This window comes from Denticeps clupeoides, chromosome 18 (assembly GCF_900700375.1).
Source record: "Denticeps clupeoides chromosome 18, fDenClu1.1, whole genome shotgun sequence".
NCBI classification, from domain to species: Eukaryota; Metazoa; Chordata; class Actinopteri; order Clupeiformes; family Denticipitidae; genus Denticeps; species Denticeps clupeoides.
This window is the reverse complement of record NC_041724.1, coordinates 5,075,733-5,093,925: the sequence shown is the minus strand read 5'-3', so window position 1 is coordinate 5,093,925 and position 18,193 is coordinate 5,075,733. Positions and strand designations below refer to the sequence as shown.

Here is an 18,193-nt window from a genome sequence, read left to right as displayed (position 1 = left end):
ATGCCTGGTTTCTGCAGCTGAGAGTTTACATTTACATAATTTATCAGACGCCCTTATCCGCAAATACTTACAATCAGGAGTTTATTTGAGCCTAAATCAAACAAGCTTCATATTACTTCACCTGTAGCCGCTGGTCACGCCTTTTGGATGGATGAGAAATGGGAAAGCAAACAAGAAGGCAGGAAACGACATCTATTGTACGGGGATTTTAATAATAGGCATAAGGAAAAGATCTCCTTATGCGATCCTGTTGTCACAGGACTTCACTTAGCATCTTTCTCGTCCTGCAGTTGCAGTCCTTTAGATGCATAACACTCTCATTATGAGGAACATCCCTGTACCGTGTGCCCTGGAAACTATAATAAACAGGACTGGAGGCGCGGTAAAAAATGGTCCATGGTGGCAAGACATCGGTTTAATCAACATGAATAACTGCCTTTAATTGGTTCCCTGTGGTCCTTGTTTGCAAGAACACCTCATTTTCACCATTCATTTTGTCGTCTCATTTAAACAGCGAGAGGACAAAGACAAGTGCCTACTGGTTCTGTTTGTAGACTTAACAAAAAGCAATTCATTTTTTTCAACCAGGTGAGGAAAAAAAAATTAGAACAGCAGCTGACAATCATTCAACAATTTAATATTTTTTTTATAAATGATCTGAATATAAAGAATACAGGCAAGACAGTTGCAGAAAGAAAGAAAGACCAATTTAAAACACCAAAACAACAATACATGCATACAAAATCCCAACATCAGGCACATCAGAGGTGAGTGGGAATCCTGACATTTTGACAGATAAGCCAGCTATCTTCGCTTTGCTAGTGAGCCAATTCTCAACTATTTATTACACCAGTGCTGGCACTTGATGACAGAAGCCATTGTCAAGATGCATAAGCCAATCAGAGTCTACCAAAAAAAAAAAAAAAAAGAGGCTGTAGGTTGGTAATTAATGCCACCTTGAAACAATGCTTTTATTTAGCTCAGTTGTATATAATAATATAAAACAATGGCTTCACTAAATTTCTGGGACTTACCGGGATCTCACTGCTTATTTCTGGGTGGCAGTGTTGACTCATACTCCAATAGCTCGCTTTTATTTTTTGGTTAGCTGACCAAGTAGCTACTGCATTTTCACTGGCCGAAGGGGAGGCATAGCTTGTGCTGCTCCGTTTGCTTGGAGGGTTTGCGACCTTAACGGCCACCCAGGGCCAAGCAGTGTGATCAAAACCTGTTGGCATTAATGATTAAGATGATTTCAATATCAGACGAAGTACATATTTGGTAAGGTGCACACAAAACAGCATGTACATAGAAATCACACTACAGCTTATAGTATAGTTGATATTCTTCTCAAGTACAATAGAACCCGAAGTTTAGCTCTTAAGTTGAAAGGTTTCAGGACTGGCCCATTCAAATTTTGATTTCATGCCATACTGTTTGAAACTTCAATCTGACAGGTGTTTGGTCTGCATTACACACACGGTCAAGATATATCCAGAAGCACATTTGCACACAGACAAAAGAAAAAAAAAATCCCTCAATGTACATTTTCATTTTTAAAACGAATGCCTGCAATCAGTAACAGTGAACATTGTTCACACGGGCCCATTGGTGGTGTTTGGGTTTGCTGGGAGTTGTGTGGTCATGTGGAATGTGCATAGATAAACTTTGATCGTAACGAAACGACTGGCACTGTTGTATGCACATACATTGACATATTTCTATAGACAAGATGCATCAAAAATAAACACAATAATGATGCATTTTGAGCATCAAGTGATCCTTGACCTCTCCAGAGAGCAAAACAACACACAACTAATGATTTTATGCCTTTAGACCTCCATCAGATTCCTATTTGGCATGATGTGGCCAAAAAACAAAAAACAAAATAAAGTGTACCATAAATGAACAGAGAACTGGATGAATGGAATAAGTCCAACAAATAGGAAAACGCTCATACACCTGAAATATTTCTATCCATCAATCCCAGAGGTGGGAGAGAGAGAGATGGAGGCAGTGGATTCCTGCAGTTTCCCTGCTCTTCTGCGGGATGAGTGTGGTCCCTGCTGGGAGAGCTGATTCTCAGCACCACTGATGTGTTTTGGCAATCATGACATGGCTGAAAGTGTTTTTGCATGTACAGTTACTTTTCCATTTTACCTTGTTAAAAACACAATCATTTTACAATCTTCCTCTCAGTTTCAAACACGGGGATGTGTGCACACACACATGTTCCCCCGCATACGAGGCACAAAGTTCACACAACATTCGCCACAGACTACATTATCACACATGGCTCAAGACTGCTTTTTCATAGCTCAGCAGCAGTTGGGGGGTCGGGCTGAGACCACAAAATAAAAACAACAATAAAACATGCATCAGAAACACACCTGTCTGCCTCACAACCCCAGAGTATCACCCCCTCCACGCAGGTGGAGGAAAGGAAAAAGGAGAAAATCCCTTTCTTTCAAGTCACCATGTTATGTGCAAAGGTTAAGAAGAAACATTTTGAACACTGTTTTATAAGAGCTCATCAATGTGTATGTATGTATGTATGTATGTATGTGTGTATATAATTTTTTTTTTTTTTCAGTGGTCTAAAATATATCATCCATGGCACTTTGATCTCACGCTGGCAAGGCACTTTTTGGTTTCAGTGTCCACAGTGAAAGACACAAGGTTCGTAAGGTACGTTGCGTTGGTACGTGTGTGTGTGTATAGTCAGCCAATGTGTACGGGGTCTCTGTGTCATTTTGGGGGCGTCCCCACATCCACTGTGATTTTGGTGTAGAGCTGATCCTTCTCGATCCGGACCACGTTGTAGGACAGCGAGTTTATGCCATCCTTGTGCATAGTCTCTCGTGTGTGTGCAATACGATCAAACCTGAAACAGGAAACAGAGGTCTTAGAAACAGCTTTGTGTGTGTGTGTGTCTCAAGTTAATGAGTAACCCCATAATGCAGAGTCAAGGTTATGTGGGAGGTCACATATCAGCCTAGATAAAGCACAGCTTTGAACAGTATATTGAGTCTGTATAAACATCTCTGTGTAGTTTGCGGGTGTGTGCGTTAGAATACATTTCTGGAAATAGTGGCGTGTTTTAAAAGGATTTTTATTGCCACATGTATCGACAAATGAACAGCATCCTGTTTCTAATATGGCAGCCATTTACCTAATGCAGTCACCAAAAGCCACTTCCTTACACTAATTACAGGGTCAGTCCCCCTGCATTAGTGTGATCTATTTGTGTCTTGAGAGCGTGGCTGACTGGGGATGGCTGGTTAAATCACTGAAGTCAATGACCTCCAGGCTACTGCCATTACAAAGAGGCACTGGGGTGGGTGGGACTAAAGAGATGAAAAATGTAGGCTGTCCAGTCCCAAATCAATTAAAATTGATTCTCATTATTACACGATCAGGCATCGATCTCATTTCTGTCATGTTAACCAATATATCAAAACCAATATATCAAAAATATACCAATCTCTTTCACACACACACACACACACTCCACTTTCAATCACTTCTGGACTATACCCACAGAATTTTGCACAGATTTTCACTTTACACATTTGCACACCTTATACTTTTGTCTCTCAATGCCTTTTCCCCAAAACATATTCTCTATGAAATTACCCTTCTTTAAATAAATGTGCCCAAGATGGCTTCAAAGAAAGAGCCTTCACAGTCCAAGACCCAGTTCTGACTTCTATAGATGTGAAATAGTTGGATTCATCTTGAAATCACATGTCCAACGAATCATGTGCTGGGTGAGGTTTACACCCCTCCGAGCCCCTTTCTCGCCACCTCATGTTGTTTCTCAGCAGCAGCTGCAATGATCATGTCATTGGTTTCCATGTGAAGGCCGAAGGTAAAACTAACCTGACCAGACCGAATTTCTGCTTTCCTTTTCATGTTTAAAATATATATTGAAGGGGTAAATTGCAGTGCTCCGGGCAGATCACATGCCACTTGAAAAAAGCACCCAAATCCTTTAAATACAGGGGGGCTACTGAAATCCTCCTTTGTGGCTGAGCCTTTTGTGGTCAGTGACCTGATACGTCTGAGCTTTATCTGATCATCTAAAAAAAAAAATTTTATGGTGTGATGTCGGACAAAACCTTGGCTATTTAGATGTTTTATTCAGCTGGTCGTGGCCTCTGGTTGCCGTTTGACTCAGCCAGTCACACACAGCGCTATTTTTCAAATTATCAGTTTCAAATCTAATGCCGGTCTGCTTTGCCTGTTGCTAGAATGAATTTGAATGATTGTTTCTAGTGGTTTAGGGGACACCTTGAAGAACGCTTTGCCGCAGCAAAACCACTGTTAGAAGGTGCAGCATCTTTTCACCAGAACCAGTGATGACAACAGAACCGGACGTTGTTCAGGCTTTTTTTTTTGTTTTTAACAGCCCTTCTGCAACATGTAATTTAGAGGTGAAACGCTGTGACTGTGTGGTGGGGTTTACGCTGAAGAAATAAAACCACACACCTCTGAGGGTTGGGGTCGTTCTGCTTGTCTCGGTCATGCCGAATCATCCTGCATTTCCCAATCGCTCCACTTGGTCGTGAGATGGACATTCCTTTGGAGCTCAGCCTTTGAAGAGACAACACATTAACAGCACATTAGCTGACAGTTAGGAACTTAGGGTTTGGCTCCATCAGGGTGTTTGACTAAAGTTTTTAACAGGAGACACAACCTAAGACACAGCACGCAACAACCATGGTTTGCGGCTCAGATCACAGCGGTGGGAATGTACCTCCCATGTAATAGGATTATAATCGTGGACCGGGTGCCTGAATTGAGAGGCTGAAAATCCCACTTGAATGAAGCATGCTGAAATTCTTTTGTATTCCTTAGTAAAGGAACCTTGCAAGGTTCTAGTAAATGGAACAAAAACACGTGTAATATGAAACTAAGCTGTTCTGGGGAAATAAGCATTAAAACAACTCGAACGCTAAACCCTCCGCTGTGGAACATTATTGTGAACCTAAAAATGCGCCTCCATTTCATTCAGACCAGAAACCACAAGGGTTTTGTTTTGAGAAACATTAAGACGAAGCCGTGGTGGATCTAAAATACTTTTTTTCAGTGGTGCAAGGCAGTTTTCTAGGTCTAGCTACAGACCGATTTATTTACTCACAACTGCGGTCATATGATTGGCAGCAGAGTCGAGAGTCTGCAAGATGTTCAGATTCATCAGACTGTTTATTCGGTCTGATCTGATATAAACACCTGTGTCATACACCCAATTCCCATCCACACGGAAAGCTAGGAGTTTTCCCACAATTTGACTGCTGCTGGTTTGTGTTCAAGTGGATTCGCCAATGACATGACACCAGGGGTCTCGAACACCTGAACCGGACAGTTTTGCTCTTTCTCTGTTCACTGAACATATGAACTGGGTGGAAATGATCAGAAGGCGTCAAGCTTCAGTGCAAACCACCAGGAAAGAAATCATTAACAGATGCAGCTGCTAGCTAACTAACCGGATGGAGGCTTTTCGCAAACATGGTCCTGCTGGCTTGCGAACTGTACCTCTTGACTGGTTTTTTAATGCTCGCACATCTCATGGGAGCCTCACGCTTCACTGCAATCTGCTTAAATTCAGTCAGGCAGGAATACGCCACACCCTACAGATGACTCAGTGGGAATGACATGATTAATTTTAACTGGTAGCTTGTGTAAAAAGCATAACACCAACCTGTTGTAGATATCGTCGTCCTCTCCACCCCAGCCCCAGTAGTTGTTGGGAAAGCCGTTGATTTTGAGGAACTGCTCTTTACCCATTGATGAAACTCCACCAAAGTACTGATTGTATGGCAGCCTGTGAGTTGGCAAAAAGAGAGACGAAACAAATTGTATAGGATTACATCCCAACTGGAATTATGACGCAGTAGCCTAAACTAATTTAAATAGCTGAACATGTCCATTCAAAGAGCGCCATCGTTTAAAACTGAGCTGGTCTCAGTGCCTGGTTCAGAGGCCAGAAAATGCTCTGGCTGGAGAATGCATTCCAGCCGTCTATCAGCTTACATAAAGCTCAACTCACCACCGCCACTGGTTATCAGCACTTTCCCACAGACTGTCTATTCATGTCCGTACGTCATTTGCCCTTATTACCCCTTACACCATGTTCGGAACGTACAAAGCGCAAAATACAAAATGTTAGAAAATGTGTCATGAGAATCAAATGTACTTCTCCTGGGCTAATGAGTAGACAAATGATCATTCAAAGCCCTGTGAGGTCTCACACGGTCAGAAACTTTCCGACTAAAATCTCAGAAAATCACAACCAGATGCGACCGAGGCTCTTGCTACTAAACTGTGCCATGCACATGCATTTAATGCCAGCTGTAAATACTCTGCCTACGTCTCCAGAGGAAGTCTTAGCATTTACGGTTCCGTAAATTACTTCATATGTTCATCCATCTCCATCAAACACAGACCTGTACAAGGTCACATGTCTGAAGCAGCTACCTAACAGCAAAAAGGAAAGAACACAAAACCTCAGAAAAATGCAACTGACACAGCACACACACAGAGTGGATGCAGCGATAAGCTGGGCACGATGACCTTCGACCCGCCTTCACCCGGAAGGGAGGAGAACATGACATAGAATTTGGTAATGAGTGAGACTCTCATGTTTTATTTGCAGCAGCTGCCAATGCTTTATTCCAGTAAACGGTTTCCAGAACAGAATAGAAATGTTCCTGCTCTGTGGCGGTGGAGGACCATCTAGGTATTTAAAAAAAAAAAGAAACAGAGCCTACAATCAACAGTTGAATGTAAATGTGTTACGTGCGTGTCAAAATGCTTAGATATATTCACAAACCTTCTTAACCGATAGTGATTAGTCCCTATCAGATTACACAATTCGTAACAAAGAGGAACCACATATACATATACTAACAAAGATTACTACAGATACTCTTTAATAATTTAAACTTCATTTGCAATACAAACACGCCCATTCATATTGCTAATTCTTTGTCACTAGACATTCATTATGATCAGAAGATGGTGGTAACGAGTTAGATACTCAGTTACACTCACTTGAGTAACGTTTTGAAATACTTTTTCTTGAGTACATTTGTGATGTCTACTCTTACGTCACTAGATTGGGTAACAGATGCTGCCAGTAGCTCTAACATCTAACATCTAACAATCAGACGTAGCCATGCAGTCACATGACCACACGCGACTGTCTTCAGTGATAAAACCAAATGTTACAGAAAGAATTTTCTTAAATGGCGCCATAATCTAAGCTATAAATTGTCTGTAGTGAAAGGAATTAGCGTTATCGTTTGGCTGTTTTACTTAATATATCAATGATAACACATATAGTTGGCATATATAAGACTGGTTGTATGCTCAGAATTAGTCGATTATCTACGGCAATTCGTACTTTATTAATACTTTTAATACTATTGTTATTCAAAAATACTAGAATTAGTACATTTATATTTTTTCTGTCTGAATAAATCACGTCTAATAAAAAAAAAAAAAAAAAAAAAAAAAAGAGATATTACAATCCCAAAGCTACTCAGTACTTGAGTAGTTTCATCACTAGATAATTTAGTACTCTCACAAATTTTTTGGATGACTACTTTTTATTTGTAATTGAGTATTATTATTTTGGAGTAACACTATGCATACTGGCTACTCTGCCCTCCTCTCATTATAGTTTCTTTTTGACATGAGTCACAAAAGCATGACTGAAAAACATATTTACAGAAACAGAAACAGAAATCCAAGCCGTATTATTATGTGTGAAACCCCCAAAAACCTCTACACTAGGCAGACGGGCCATAAGTAAAAACCAGTACCTGAATCCAAACTTGTCCATGGACACTGAGAGGTGCCGGGGCTGGCTGAAGCAGCGGTACGTGTTGCGGTCATCCATTGGGATGAGGTCGACATCACTGAACACGAAGCAGTCGTAGTCGTACTCCTTCAGGGCTTCCATATAGCCCACGTTCAGCAGCTTCGCACGGTTGAAGGTCGCACTGCCGTCCTGCCGGGAGACAGAAGTTAGAGCCTCTACACTCAACACTGACCCATCACTACAGGTTATTCTATACAAATCAAATTACTAACCAAATGTTTTAATACATTTCACAATTTGGGTCAAGTAATTAACTTGCCAGATTGTGAATTACACCTTTAAGACTGGTGCCTGTGCGAATATGGTGAAATAAAAAAAAAAAAAAAAAAAAAAAACAGCTGCAAGTACCAGAAAAAAACCTGTTGTTTGGAACCATCGACCTGTTCACATGATGAGAGGAATAAGTGAGGCAACTTCAGATGAAGAAAAATGTAAGAAAACAAATCTAGAGTTATGTGAGACATGATCTAGACTGAAAAATCCGAAAACACCCAAAGAAAGAACGTACATGCATGGCATGTGTAAGCAACAAAACCATTTTAAATAAGTATGAGCAACTTCATATTACACAAGGCAGGAGCTTTTTGAGACTTTTGGGAGGTGTTGAGCGTTTTCAAACATGAAGAACAACTTTTTGGCATCAGTTTAACTGAATGGAACAACACTTGGCATTGGTATAAAGGAGTAAAACTAAACTTTGTATTAAAAAATGTTTTTTGAATAGTCGTACAGAATATATACTATTCAAATATATATTTCAGGCTACAACACAGATGGTGATGTAGACCGTGAAGATGGGACAGACAAAAGGCAGCCACTTTCTGAGCTCTGGAAACCGTCTTAGGCTTTTAGGTTGAGCTGAAGCTCCCAGAAGGCCCAGTTTCTCCTGCTGGGCCTCCCCTCCCCGACTCTCTCTTTGTGCTTTCCTTTGCTGCCCACCCACTTCCTCTGTCATTCGCCTCTTTCAAGGTCATGACTAATGGATGAGTTTGTCTCCAGCCCAGCAACTCCTTTCGTGGAGAGAGTTGAGGCTGGGTTTATGTGCTGTAAGTGATAGGGACCAGCCTGCTGAGCATTGTCCCCCTTCTTCTGATGTGTGTGTGTGTGGTTCAGAGAACACTTGGACTATGCAGCTGTGAGATGCTGGTGTTTGTTTAAGGGGAGATCCTCAGCTGAGCCTCAAAGGCCATCAGACCTATTTGGACCCAGCATCCGTTCACACCACACAAAGCGAGCAGATCATGTTACACCAGCCTAATCTGATCCACATACTCAAAAGAGTCATTCGAAGACCCCCTTACATTTAAAATAAGCCTGAACAGGTACTGCTGGTTAGCAGACTAAGTCGATTCTGAACCCAAGGAGGATCAGGCCCAAGAAGTGTGTTAAAGGTCATTTTCAACAAGCATATGGCAAGAACAGATTAAATGTTTGTTAAAATGCATTATAACTGAAACGTATTTGTGTTATTTGTGTTCTGTCCTTTAATCAAATTGGGCTAAATGTTTTTCTGACACGACTTGTACTGCACTGCAAACAAAATTTTGCTGCCACCCACGTGAGTAGATACAATTCAGGCATATACAAGAGAAGACAAACAGCAAGAAAAGAACAGCAGTTACATATTTGTAGAGGGAGAAGGAAAAAAATAAAAAATTAAAAGAAAGAGAGAGAGAGAACCCATATTACCATTGCAGAGCGGCAGCCATAGGGTCTGGAGCTTTGGAAAAGTAGAGAGCTGCAGGGTCGCCTCCCAGCAAAGCAACACGGCCCACACACACCTGACATGCAGAGGGGCGGCCCATCACACAGGAATGAGAAAAGGACGGAGGACGGAGAAGAAAGAAAGAAAGTCACAGAGAAAAAGGGCAGTAGGAACAAAGGGCAGAAAAAAAAGTGATTAAGTAGTAAAATTTCACACTTTGATGCTGGAGTGCCATTTATAAATTGCAGCAGAGGAAGAGAGAGATACGCTGAGAAAGAGGGACACACACTTTATAAAAAAAAACACTCGCTGATTTCATGCTGTATTCAGAGGTTGGTGATCACAGAAAACACACCGATACAGTAAAAAAAAAAAAAAAAAAAAAAAAAAAAAAGAATAAAGTAAGGCACCTTTGACCCCTATGTACGTGGTTTTAGAGATTTGCTGATTCACATTTGTTTCTCTGCCAGTCAAACTTCAGGAGCGAATGTATATAATAACGGTTATGGAGGTTATGGAGAATTCACACTGCATTTTGACTAGTGATGACAGGAAGTGGCGGTGAAATTCCCTCACGTGGCAAAGCCTGCCCCCTACCCCACCTTCCACCACAGCAGTACCAGCCTGGACAGTGTGCACAGCACTTGAGCTGCATTCAGGGTGGAGCGCATGCTTCTAGGTAACCCAGTGCAACCAATTCCCGTAAGACCCCTGGCTCTGCCCGCCTGGCTAACACCACTGGCTTGGCTCCTCACGTGTCTGGAAGAAAAGGAGTCATCACAGAGCCAGTCTGGCAGCTGGACCTGGCACCAGGAGAAGCAAGCCGCTGAGACTTCAAGTGTGTTTGGACTCTTTTGTAAACTGTATTTCATATTCCATTAAATCTTCCCCAGTGACCGTGGTAATATGGGTTTACTTTTCAAAAGTAAAAGTCTGGTAATCATATCTTGTAATCTGAGGTACCCATTAACAGGTATACTTCATAACCATAACATAACATAACAACTAGGCAGTCCACAAAGCCAAAAACAAGCAGACAAACCGTGCCGAAAATTCAATCGTGGCCGGACCAATTAAGCTTGGTAAAAACAGTTAAGACTTCACCCAATTATTTATGGTTTATAGAAGGTAATGTTAAAAAAAAATGCTCCACAACAAATGAGTATACAAGATGTTTTAAACTGAGCATGACACTTAACCCCTGAGGTGCACTTAATCACTGATTGCAAGTTGCTCTGGATAAGGGCATCAGATTTAAATGTAAATGGTCAGTCTGAAGAAGCACTATGGTAACCAATGGCAACATATTGGCACCTGTTGTCGGGGAATCGGTTAGTTAATCAATTGATTCCCCACTGGTGCATGAATACCGACTACTAAGTGCTGTAGTCTGATTAAAGTAAAGCCGTGGCTTGCATTTCTGTGTGATTACAGAAATGCAGCAGGTTGTCCTTAGGGCTGGTAATGGATGAAAAAAAACGAACACTTCATAAGACTTGGAATACCAGAATAAAATATACACTGCCTATAGCTTAGGGCCACAGTGGCAACTTGATACCGCAACCTTCAGATTTTGAGTCCGTTTCCTTACTCGCTATGTCAACCACTGGCCTGTTCAATCTTAAACAGACATATCCAGCTACCAAGTCAAGTCAACTTTATTTCTAAAGCACTTTAACAGCAGTTCCAGTGCTGTACAGGCATGAAAGGACACACAGATATACATAAGAGGAATACAGTAAAACACAAATCACAGTAGATAAATTAAAAAAATATATATAAGAAAGTTACATAAAAGAATAATAAAAAAAAAAAAAAAAAAATAGGATTATAATAGGATTAAAAAAGTAAAAAAAAAATGTGAAAAGTTAGGGAGGGCTGAATAGGACAAACTAAACACATAGAGGGAACAGACAGTGGCAGTGGTGGCCTAGCGGTAAGGAAGTGGCCGATTCCCGAGATGGTTAAAAAGCAGAGGATGCATTTTGTTGTTTCACAATGACAGTCACTTCACTTTCACTTTCAGAAAACTTTAAAAGTCTGGGAAAGCTAAAGAGTATAGATGAGTTTTAAGCTTGGATTCATTTACAACATGAAAAGTGTCTGGACTGGAGTTGACTGGAATTAGAACATTTCTAAACTACCCTAAACCTTTGATCGGTAGAGTGTATTAGTCTTATCTAGTCATCTGAGATCCATTTATTTTTTTTAAATAATCCAAATAAATGGCAGGCGTTGTATCAGGATTTTGTTGCCGATTGGAGGCCATGTTACAAAAAACTTGTGGGGACCATGCAGCCCCACCGCGGTCAGTGATAAGTACACAGTTAGTTATCGAGAGGAGTCAGAACAAACAAGTAGTGTGGGCGGGGTTCCACAGAGGGTAGAGAGAGCAAAAGAATCCCTTTTACCTTTAAAAGATAGTTAAATGGGTTTTATATTAAATGTTTAAATTAATGTTTTAAAATAGGACATTATCTTTTCATTTTTTTTTTTTAATTCCAACCAAAACCAATGCCTTTCTGGGTTTTAAACATTTTGGGGAAACCAAATAGGTACGTTTGCCCTAAATGAGCACAATTTTTTTTAGCTTAAGTAACTGCTGTAGAGTCAACAGATAGCTGCTGTCTGACATAAAGTTCCAAAAGTACGTTGTTGGAACCAGTATCAAAGGTCATTGGCCATCGAGATAAGATAAAGGAACGAACTCCATAAACACCCGCTCGGACAAACGCCGAATGAACGAGAATGCAAGTGTTACAGCACCGGAAGATCATAAATCACACTCTAGCTCCACATCCAGGACACACACACACATCCTCTCAACAGTTGCCGGGCAGGAAACCTGTGACATGACGCTGCAAGTGCCAGCATGCAGGACACAACGAGCGCGGCATTCTTACGTATCAGATAGCGCGGGGACCCTTGTGCTTTTTGTTAGCATACGTACTGCGCGCTGCTCCAGCACGTTCGTGGCAGCCAGTATAAACTCTGAGTAGTTAACAGTAATTAACACTGTTTAAACAAAGAAAAGGTAACAACAGCAAAAACACACCGCACGAACGCACACAGCTGGCTTGAAACGTGAATGTCCGCCATCAGCCTGTGGTTTTTGTGCGGGTGTGTGTGTCAACACAGTCACGAACGAGTATCTAATCCCGGTATTAGTTGACGTGACCTCGTGGCCTGGTGGGAGTAGCCTAGTGAGTAACACTCATCTATGAACCAGAAGACCTACTGATTGCGAAATAAGGGTGTCTGATAAAAGCCATAAATGTAAATTGTAAATGACGAACACCTCATGAACGGATCAGACGACGCGGCCTTGATTTCGAAGCCTAGCACAGACCTGGCGCTTCGGGCGCGAGCGAAAACGTACGACTGCCATTTTACTGTGGGCACAGGCCCGCATGAGACGAGGACTGAGAGGAAAACACCAGGCTCCTGTTTATATAACTGTTTCTGCGTGATTGGCTTGCTCAACGGGAGTGTGCGCTGTGGGAATAATTTGTCCAGGTATGCTGTCAACAGTGTTTGAAATTCATCCATTACGCTGAGCGGTCAAGCACCCCCCCAAAAAATAAAATAAATACGCAAACAAAGGAAAATTCGACACACACCAAAATACACTCCTGGTGGGAGTAACACACTCACCGATGAAGCAAAAGACTTCAAAGTCACAGCTTCGAGATTCAAGATTGTCGGTGTATTGTATTGCCCCCCCCCCATGGTGCAATCATAAAAGAAAAATATATATGTATTATACACACCAAAACTAAACCATACTAACTAAAACTAAAACTTAAATACTGTACAGGTTATCTCTAACTTCTCTGAACAGTGAACAGGTCGAACAGGACATGGACAACTGGACAACATCATGTGGGATGCTTGTAACTGGTTAAGTTGAATATTTCAAACAGAACACACAAGACAAGACAAGACAAGCATGTGTCAAACCCCACTAACTACCATTGTGTCCCTGTGCAAGACACTTAATTCTGAGTGTCTCCAGGGGGAGACCGATTGTAAGGTGCTCTAATAAACGTAGTAAATCCATAAATACATGTGTAACTAAAACACGTTCTCGACACTGACAAGAGAAATGAGCGACAGACCGCGTGCCGCTACAGACCTGGTTGATGATGTAGACGCCGTAGTCGAGCTGCTGTCTTCTCAGGATAGGATGCAGGTAATAGAGCCAGAACTTCAGGTGCTCGTCCCTGTTCCGGAAGGGAATTATAATAGCCACCTTTTGCAAAGCGATGCAGTCAGGAGGCTGGTAGCGCCCTCCAGGCTTCAACTGCGGATTCTCCCTCCGGACCTGGTCAAGACTCACTGCCGTCGAAAATTCGATCCTTAATGGACCCACTGTGGCGGCAGGAGGGAGAAAGAAGCTAATAACTGCTCAATAACATTAATAACAATAAAAATGAAAGATCATATCTAATGGATTTATTTTAATTAAGCACATCACATAAACATTTTCATTTCTAAAACGTCCCCTATTCTGAAATCATTTAATATTAATACGAGTTCTATGGTCCTGCAGTGGCTAGAAATGGCGATAGGTGTATAGAGTGCTTTGGTCACTCTGTTTCACCGTTCAGAGAGCAGCTCAGATGGTCAAATGGGCACAAATTTATTTTATTTTTGTTCCAACGCACGAGACTCTGAAGAACCAGTGGGTTAATTACATTTTTTTTTTCTGGAAAAACGCTGACACGACTTCCCGTCTGTGCCAAACATTGTGGTTGGTGAATTGTGATGACGCAATTTCCACGAATGCCCGCTCAACTTCTTTTGGCCGCTCTCCTCCTCCTCAGCATTTAAAGCTACAGACACCAAAACGGGGAAATCTCGTTGTGGGTCTGGTCAAAAGTGACTGTAATTCTGCACCGAGGCTGAATTTCGGAAAGAGACTTCAGATGCAGCATTACGAAGGACGATGAAAAAGCAAAAATAATTCAAAATAGGGAACCTTCAATTGGGATCAAGCGATCATTTTTATAGACGGGCCAGATTCAAAGCAGGAACGGAGCTGGGAGCCGCTGCCGCAGGGGTCCGGAATTGTTGCGAACAAACGGCTGGTGAAAGCAGCGCTTGGCCCAGGCCACATGGTCTAAATGGCACAGCTGTTCTGTTGTTTTTAAAAGCAAGATATGTGACAGTTAACGCCAGCGGTCAAAATCCTCCTTGGCGTGTAACACGTGCACACGCCTAGTGGGTAACACACTCGCCTGTGAACCAGGAGACCCAGGTTCAAATCCCACTTACTACCATTGTGTCCCTGAGCAAGACACTTAACCCTAAGTTGCTCCAGGGGGGGGCTGTCCCTGTAACTACTGATTGTAAGTCGCTCTGGATAAGGGCGTCTGATAAATGCTGTAAATGTAAATTCCATTCCAAAATGACAGCTGAGGACAAAAATATTGAAATCAAGGCCATTGCTATTTCAGGAAGGGAACGGAAATGACACGAGTCCTCACGATTTCCACAACGTGGAGATGTACTCCTTAGGTGGATTCCTAAAACAAGCTTTTTATATTTGAATACAATTGTAGTAATTACAGCATAATTATTGTTGGTTCAGAATACAAAGTGGCCTCAAAGGGTTTTTAAAGATCATATGAAGTTTATCATAACATGTTTCATATCAACAATATATTTTCATTTTCACTGGCAACAATTGCAAATTACACATTACATTTATTTATAATATATGATATCCTGGCCAATTGTGCAAGTCATGATCTCATAACTCCACCACAGAACGGACAAAACGTAACTTACAGAACAGTCTGATGTGTTCCAGAAATGTTTTTTTTTTTTTGACAAACATATATATATATATATATAGGGGCGAGCAGGACAACTTTACGAAAACCACCAAAAATAAGCGGTGGGAACGGCCGCTGAATTCACAACGGAAAAAGATAATGTTGTCAGGTCCAGAAAACTGTAGTCCTTCCTTCCTTCCTTCCTTCCTGAAGAACATGGTGAAAATATGCTGTTTTTTACACCCTGGTCTACTCCATACCGATCTCGTGGGGAAGTTGAGTACTTTACACACGACAACTCTATCAAGAGACTAAAAACAATTGAAACAGTTTATGACAAAACAGCAAAGTTGTGCTTGATTACACGGCACTGACCGAGAATGGGCGACGGGTCGGGACACTTCCTCGCCACTCGGGGCGACTCCGCGACGCGGCCGGCCGTCGCGCTGTCATTCCTCCCCTCGGCGACCTGCGTGACTCCCGGCGCGGTGGGTGAGACCTGCTCGTCCCTCCCCAGGCGGCCTTGGCTGTGGACCTGCAGGAACTTGTGTCGCAGGTCCATGGACTTCACGTAGTAGAAGAGGGTGACGGAGATGTGCAGCAGGCAGAACAGCACGACCAGCTTGCAGACCCTGTTCAGGACGCTGAAGTTCACCGTCGTGTCGCGCATTGTGAAGGGACGCTTCCAAAAAAAAAAAAAAAAAAAAAAAAAACAACTACAACAACAAAAAAAAAAAAACACGGGGCTGTTCGATACGAAAAGCGAACCCAGAGACTGGGACCTCTCGGGCAGCTCCGGCAGCCTGTTGCCGGAAACCGACGCCTCCCTTCGCACAAACTCAAAAGACGTCAATCACGCGCATCGTACCGCGACCCCGACGCGCAGAACTCCGACCGCCAAAAAAAAAAAAAAAAAATGAAAGAAGAAGAAGAAGGAGAAGCGGATCCCCGCAGGCGGCGTGAAGTTAGCCGCGCCGCTAACGCTCCGCGCCGAGTAACGGCGTCCCGCACATCCGCTACACGGGGGCGCGCGCGCGCGCTCGGGCGGGCGGTCGCGGGAGCGCGCGCGGCTCTCGGAGACGCGGACGCACGCGGAACACGACGAGGCGGCGGCGAGTTACGGACTCTTATTCTTGTAAAATAAACACCGTTCTGCACAGTAATGTTACCCGCCACGTCCGCGCTCGGACAGGAACAACTTTCGCAAACAAAAAGAGTCAAAACGCGAACCCAAAAGTGACTTGTGCGCGCCCCCTGGTGGCCACACGTGGCCCTTGCGTTGCCGTCAGCCCAGTCATCACGGGGTCCCACACGGGGGACACGGGGCCCCGCTGGGGCACAAACGTCCCCCACCATGTAAACCAGCTGGTTCATCAGGTCCCAAAAAAAACGTCCAGAAGGAGAAAGTCCCCGAGGCTGCCACATGTGTGGGTTGTGCAGAATACCTGTAAATACAAACATGCAAATGTAGAAATATTTATACATAAATAGATAAATATATATGCAAATACCCCAAACGTAGAACCTAACCTTAGCGTGTCAGTAAAAGTGGAATATGGCAGAAAGCCTGAAGAAATAAAAATCACAAGCGTATGGGAATGTCAGTCACGTTAGCAATGTTGTTGCTCTTAACTTAATTGTCCTCGGTCTCTTTACAGTCTTTTCAGTATTATATGAATTACATTTTAAAGAATACTGAAAAAAAAACAATTAAACTGTATCGTCCAGAATTTTTGGCCATAACGTGATGTACAGCGCCATCTATCTCTCAAAAATTAATAAAAGACTCGGAAATTGTTCTTGTTCGCCATGATGATATCCACAAAGATCCCTTCATCAGCTCCACAAAGACCTTTTCATCACTTAACAATGTCATTGTGGCCATTGTTTTTATCGTATGTAGGGAAGAGGGTGTTTGGTGATAAGACTAGTGGAGATGGGTCACAAGAACACATAGAAACAAGGACCAAGGATCAATACTACTCCTAGATCTTGTGAGCACTACAATCTCATGCATTTATCAGACATTTACATTTACAGCATTTATCAGACGCCCTTATCCAGAGCGACTTACAATCGGTAGTTACAGGGACAGCTCCCCCCCGGAGACACTCAGGGTTAAGTGTCTTGCTCAGGGACACAATGGTAGTGAGTGGGATTTGAACCTGGGTCTTCTGATTCATAGGCGAGTGTGTTAACCACTACCACCCATATCTTGTGTTTGAGCTTTGTATGTCAAAAGCATGTTTTAAAGCATGGCTATTTTGATTTATCTTAAGCATTTAATGCAGAATTGTCTTATTTTCATGAAACAATGCCATTATGTGTATCAAGAAAGACTCTTTTATCATAGTGTTCTCTGGGCAGCAATACAATTTTGTTCTCCATATGCAGACGTTTGCTTGTAGGAGATCATTTCTTAGTTTACAGAACTGGGAGACACCAACAGCCGGTTTTTCTAGCACATCTTTAGACGGCAACGTGATGTCTTGAGATTAGCCTTTGTCTGCAATGTGTGTACCATGTCTGCTTTGTCTGGTGTGAACTTCGTTTTTAAGTTTAAACTGCTGGAAACAGTGAATTTCCCCCAGGGATTAATAAAATATCTATCTATCTATGAAATTATTGCCACTATCACTTTTTGAATAAATATTATTCATTTAAACAAATATTATTAGTTAAACAAATGTGTACAATATATTTCACATAAATACTCACTGCAAGAAGGACCCAAACTGCAATTGCTTGATGAGGGAAACCTCCAATTTAACAACATGTATTATTCTGAAATCAGAACCTGCGTTAAGTGAAGTGATTGTC

General features: G+C 42.2%; 1 protein-coding gene across 1 annotated transcript; it reads right to left on the bottom strand.

The window, feature by feature from the left end:
- Positions 1 to 616: 616 nt before the first annotated feature.
- Positions 617 to 16,049, bottom strand: b4galt1l (DP-Gal:betaGlcNAc beta 1,4- galactosyltransferase, polypeptide 1, like). The gene is made up of 6 exons (XM_028960651.1): positions 15,749 to 16,049; positions 13,729 to 13,964; positions 7,830 to 8,017; positions 5,705 to 5,827; positions 4,492 to 4,596; positions 617 to 2,884 (listed from the first exon to the last, which is right to left on the bottom strand). The coding sequence occupies exons 1-6, from the start codon at positions 16,041 to 16,043 to the stop codon at positions 2,749 to 2,751; spliced, it is 1,083 nt and encodes a 360-aa protein (XP_028816484.1). The 5' UTR covers positions 16,044 to 16,049; the 3' UTR covers positions 617 to 2,748.
- Between the last annotated feature and the right edge of the window lie 2,144 nt (positions 16,050 to 18,193).

What these genes read in the sequence shown, in the direction of transcription:
- b4galt1l (XM_028960651.1), bottom strand. Translation starts at nt 16,043, where the DNA reads ATGCGCGACACGACGGTGAACTTCAGCGTCCTGAACAGGGTCTGCAAG. An exon ending in CGACCCGTCGCCCATTCTCG is followed by an intron (nt 13,965 to 15,748) that starts GTCAGTGCCGTG and finishes CTGCCGCCACAG; the next exon opens with TGGGTCCATTAAGGATCGAA. An exon ending in AACGACCCCAACCCTCAGAG is followed by an intron (nt 2,885 to 4,491) that starts GTGTGTGGTTTT and finishes TTCCTGTTTCAG; the next exon opens with GTTTGATCGTATTGCACACA.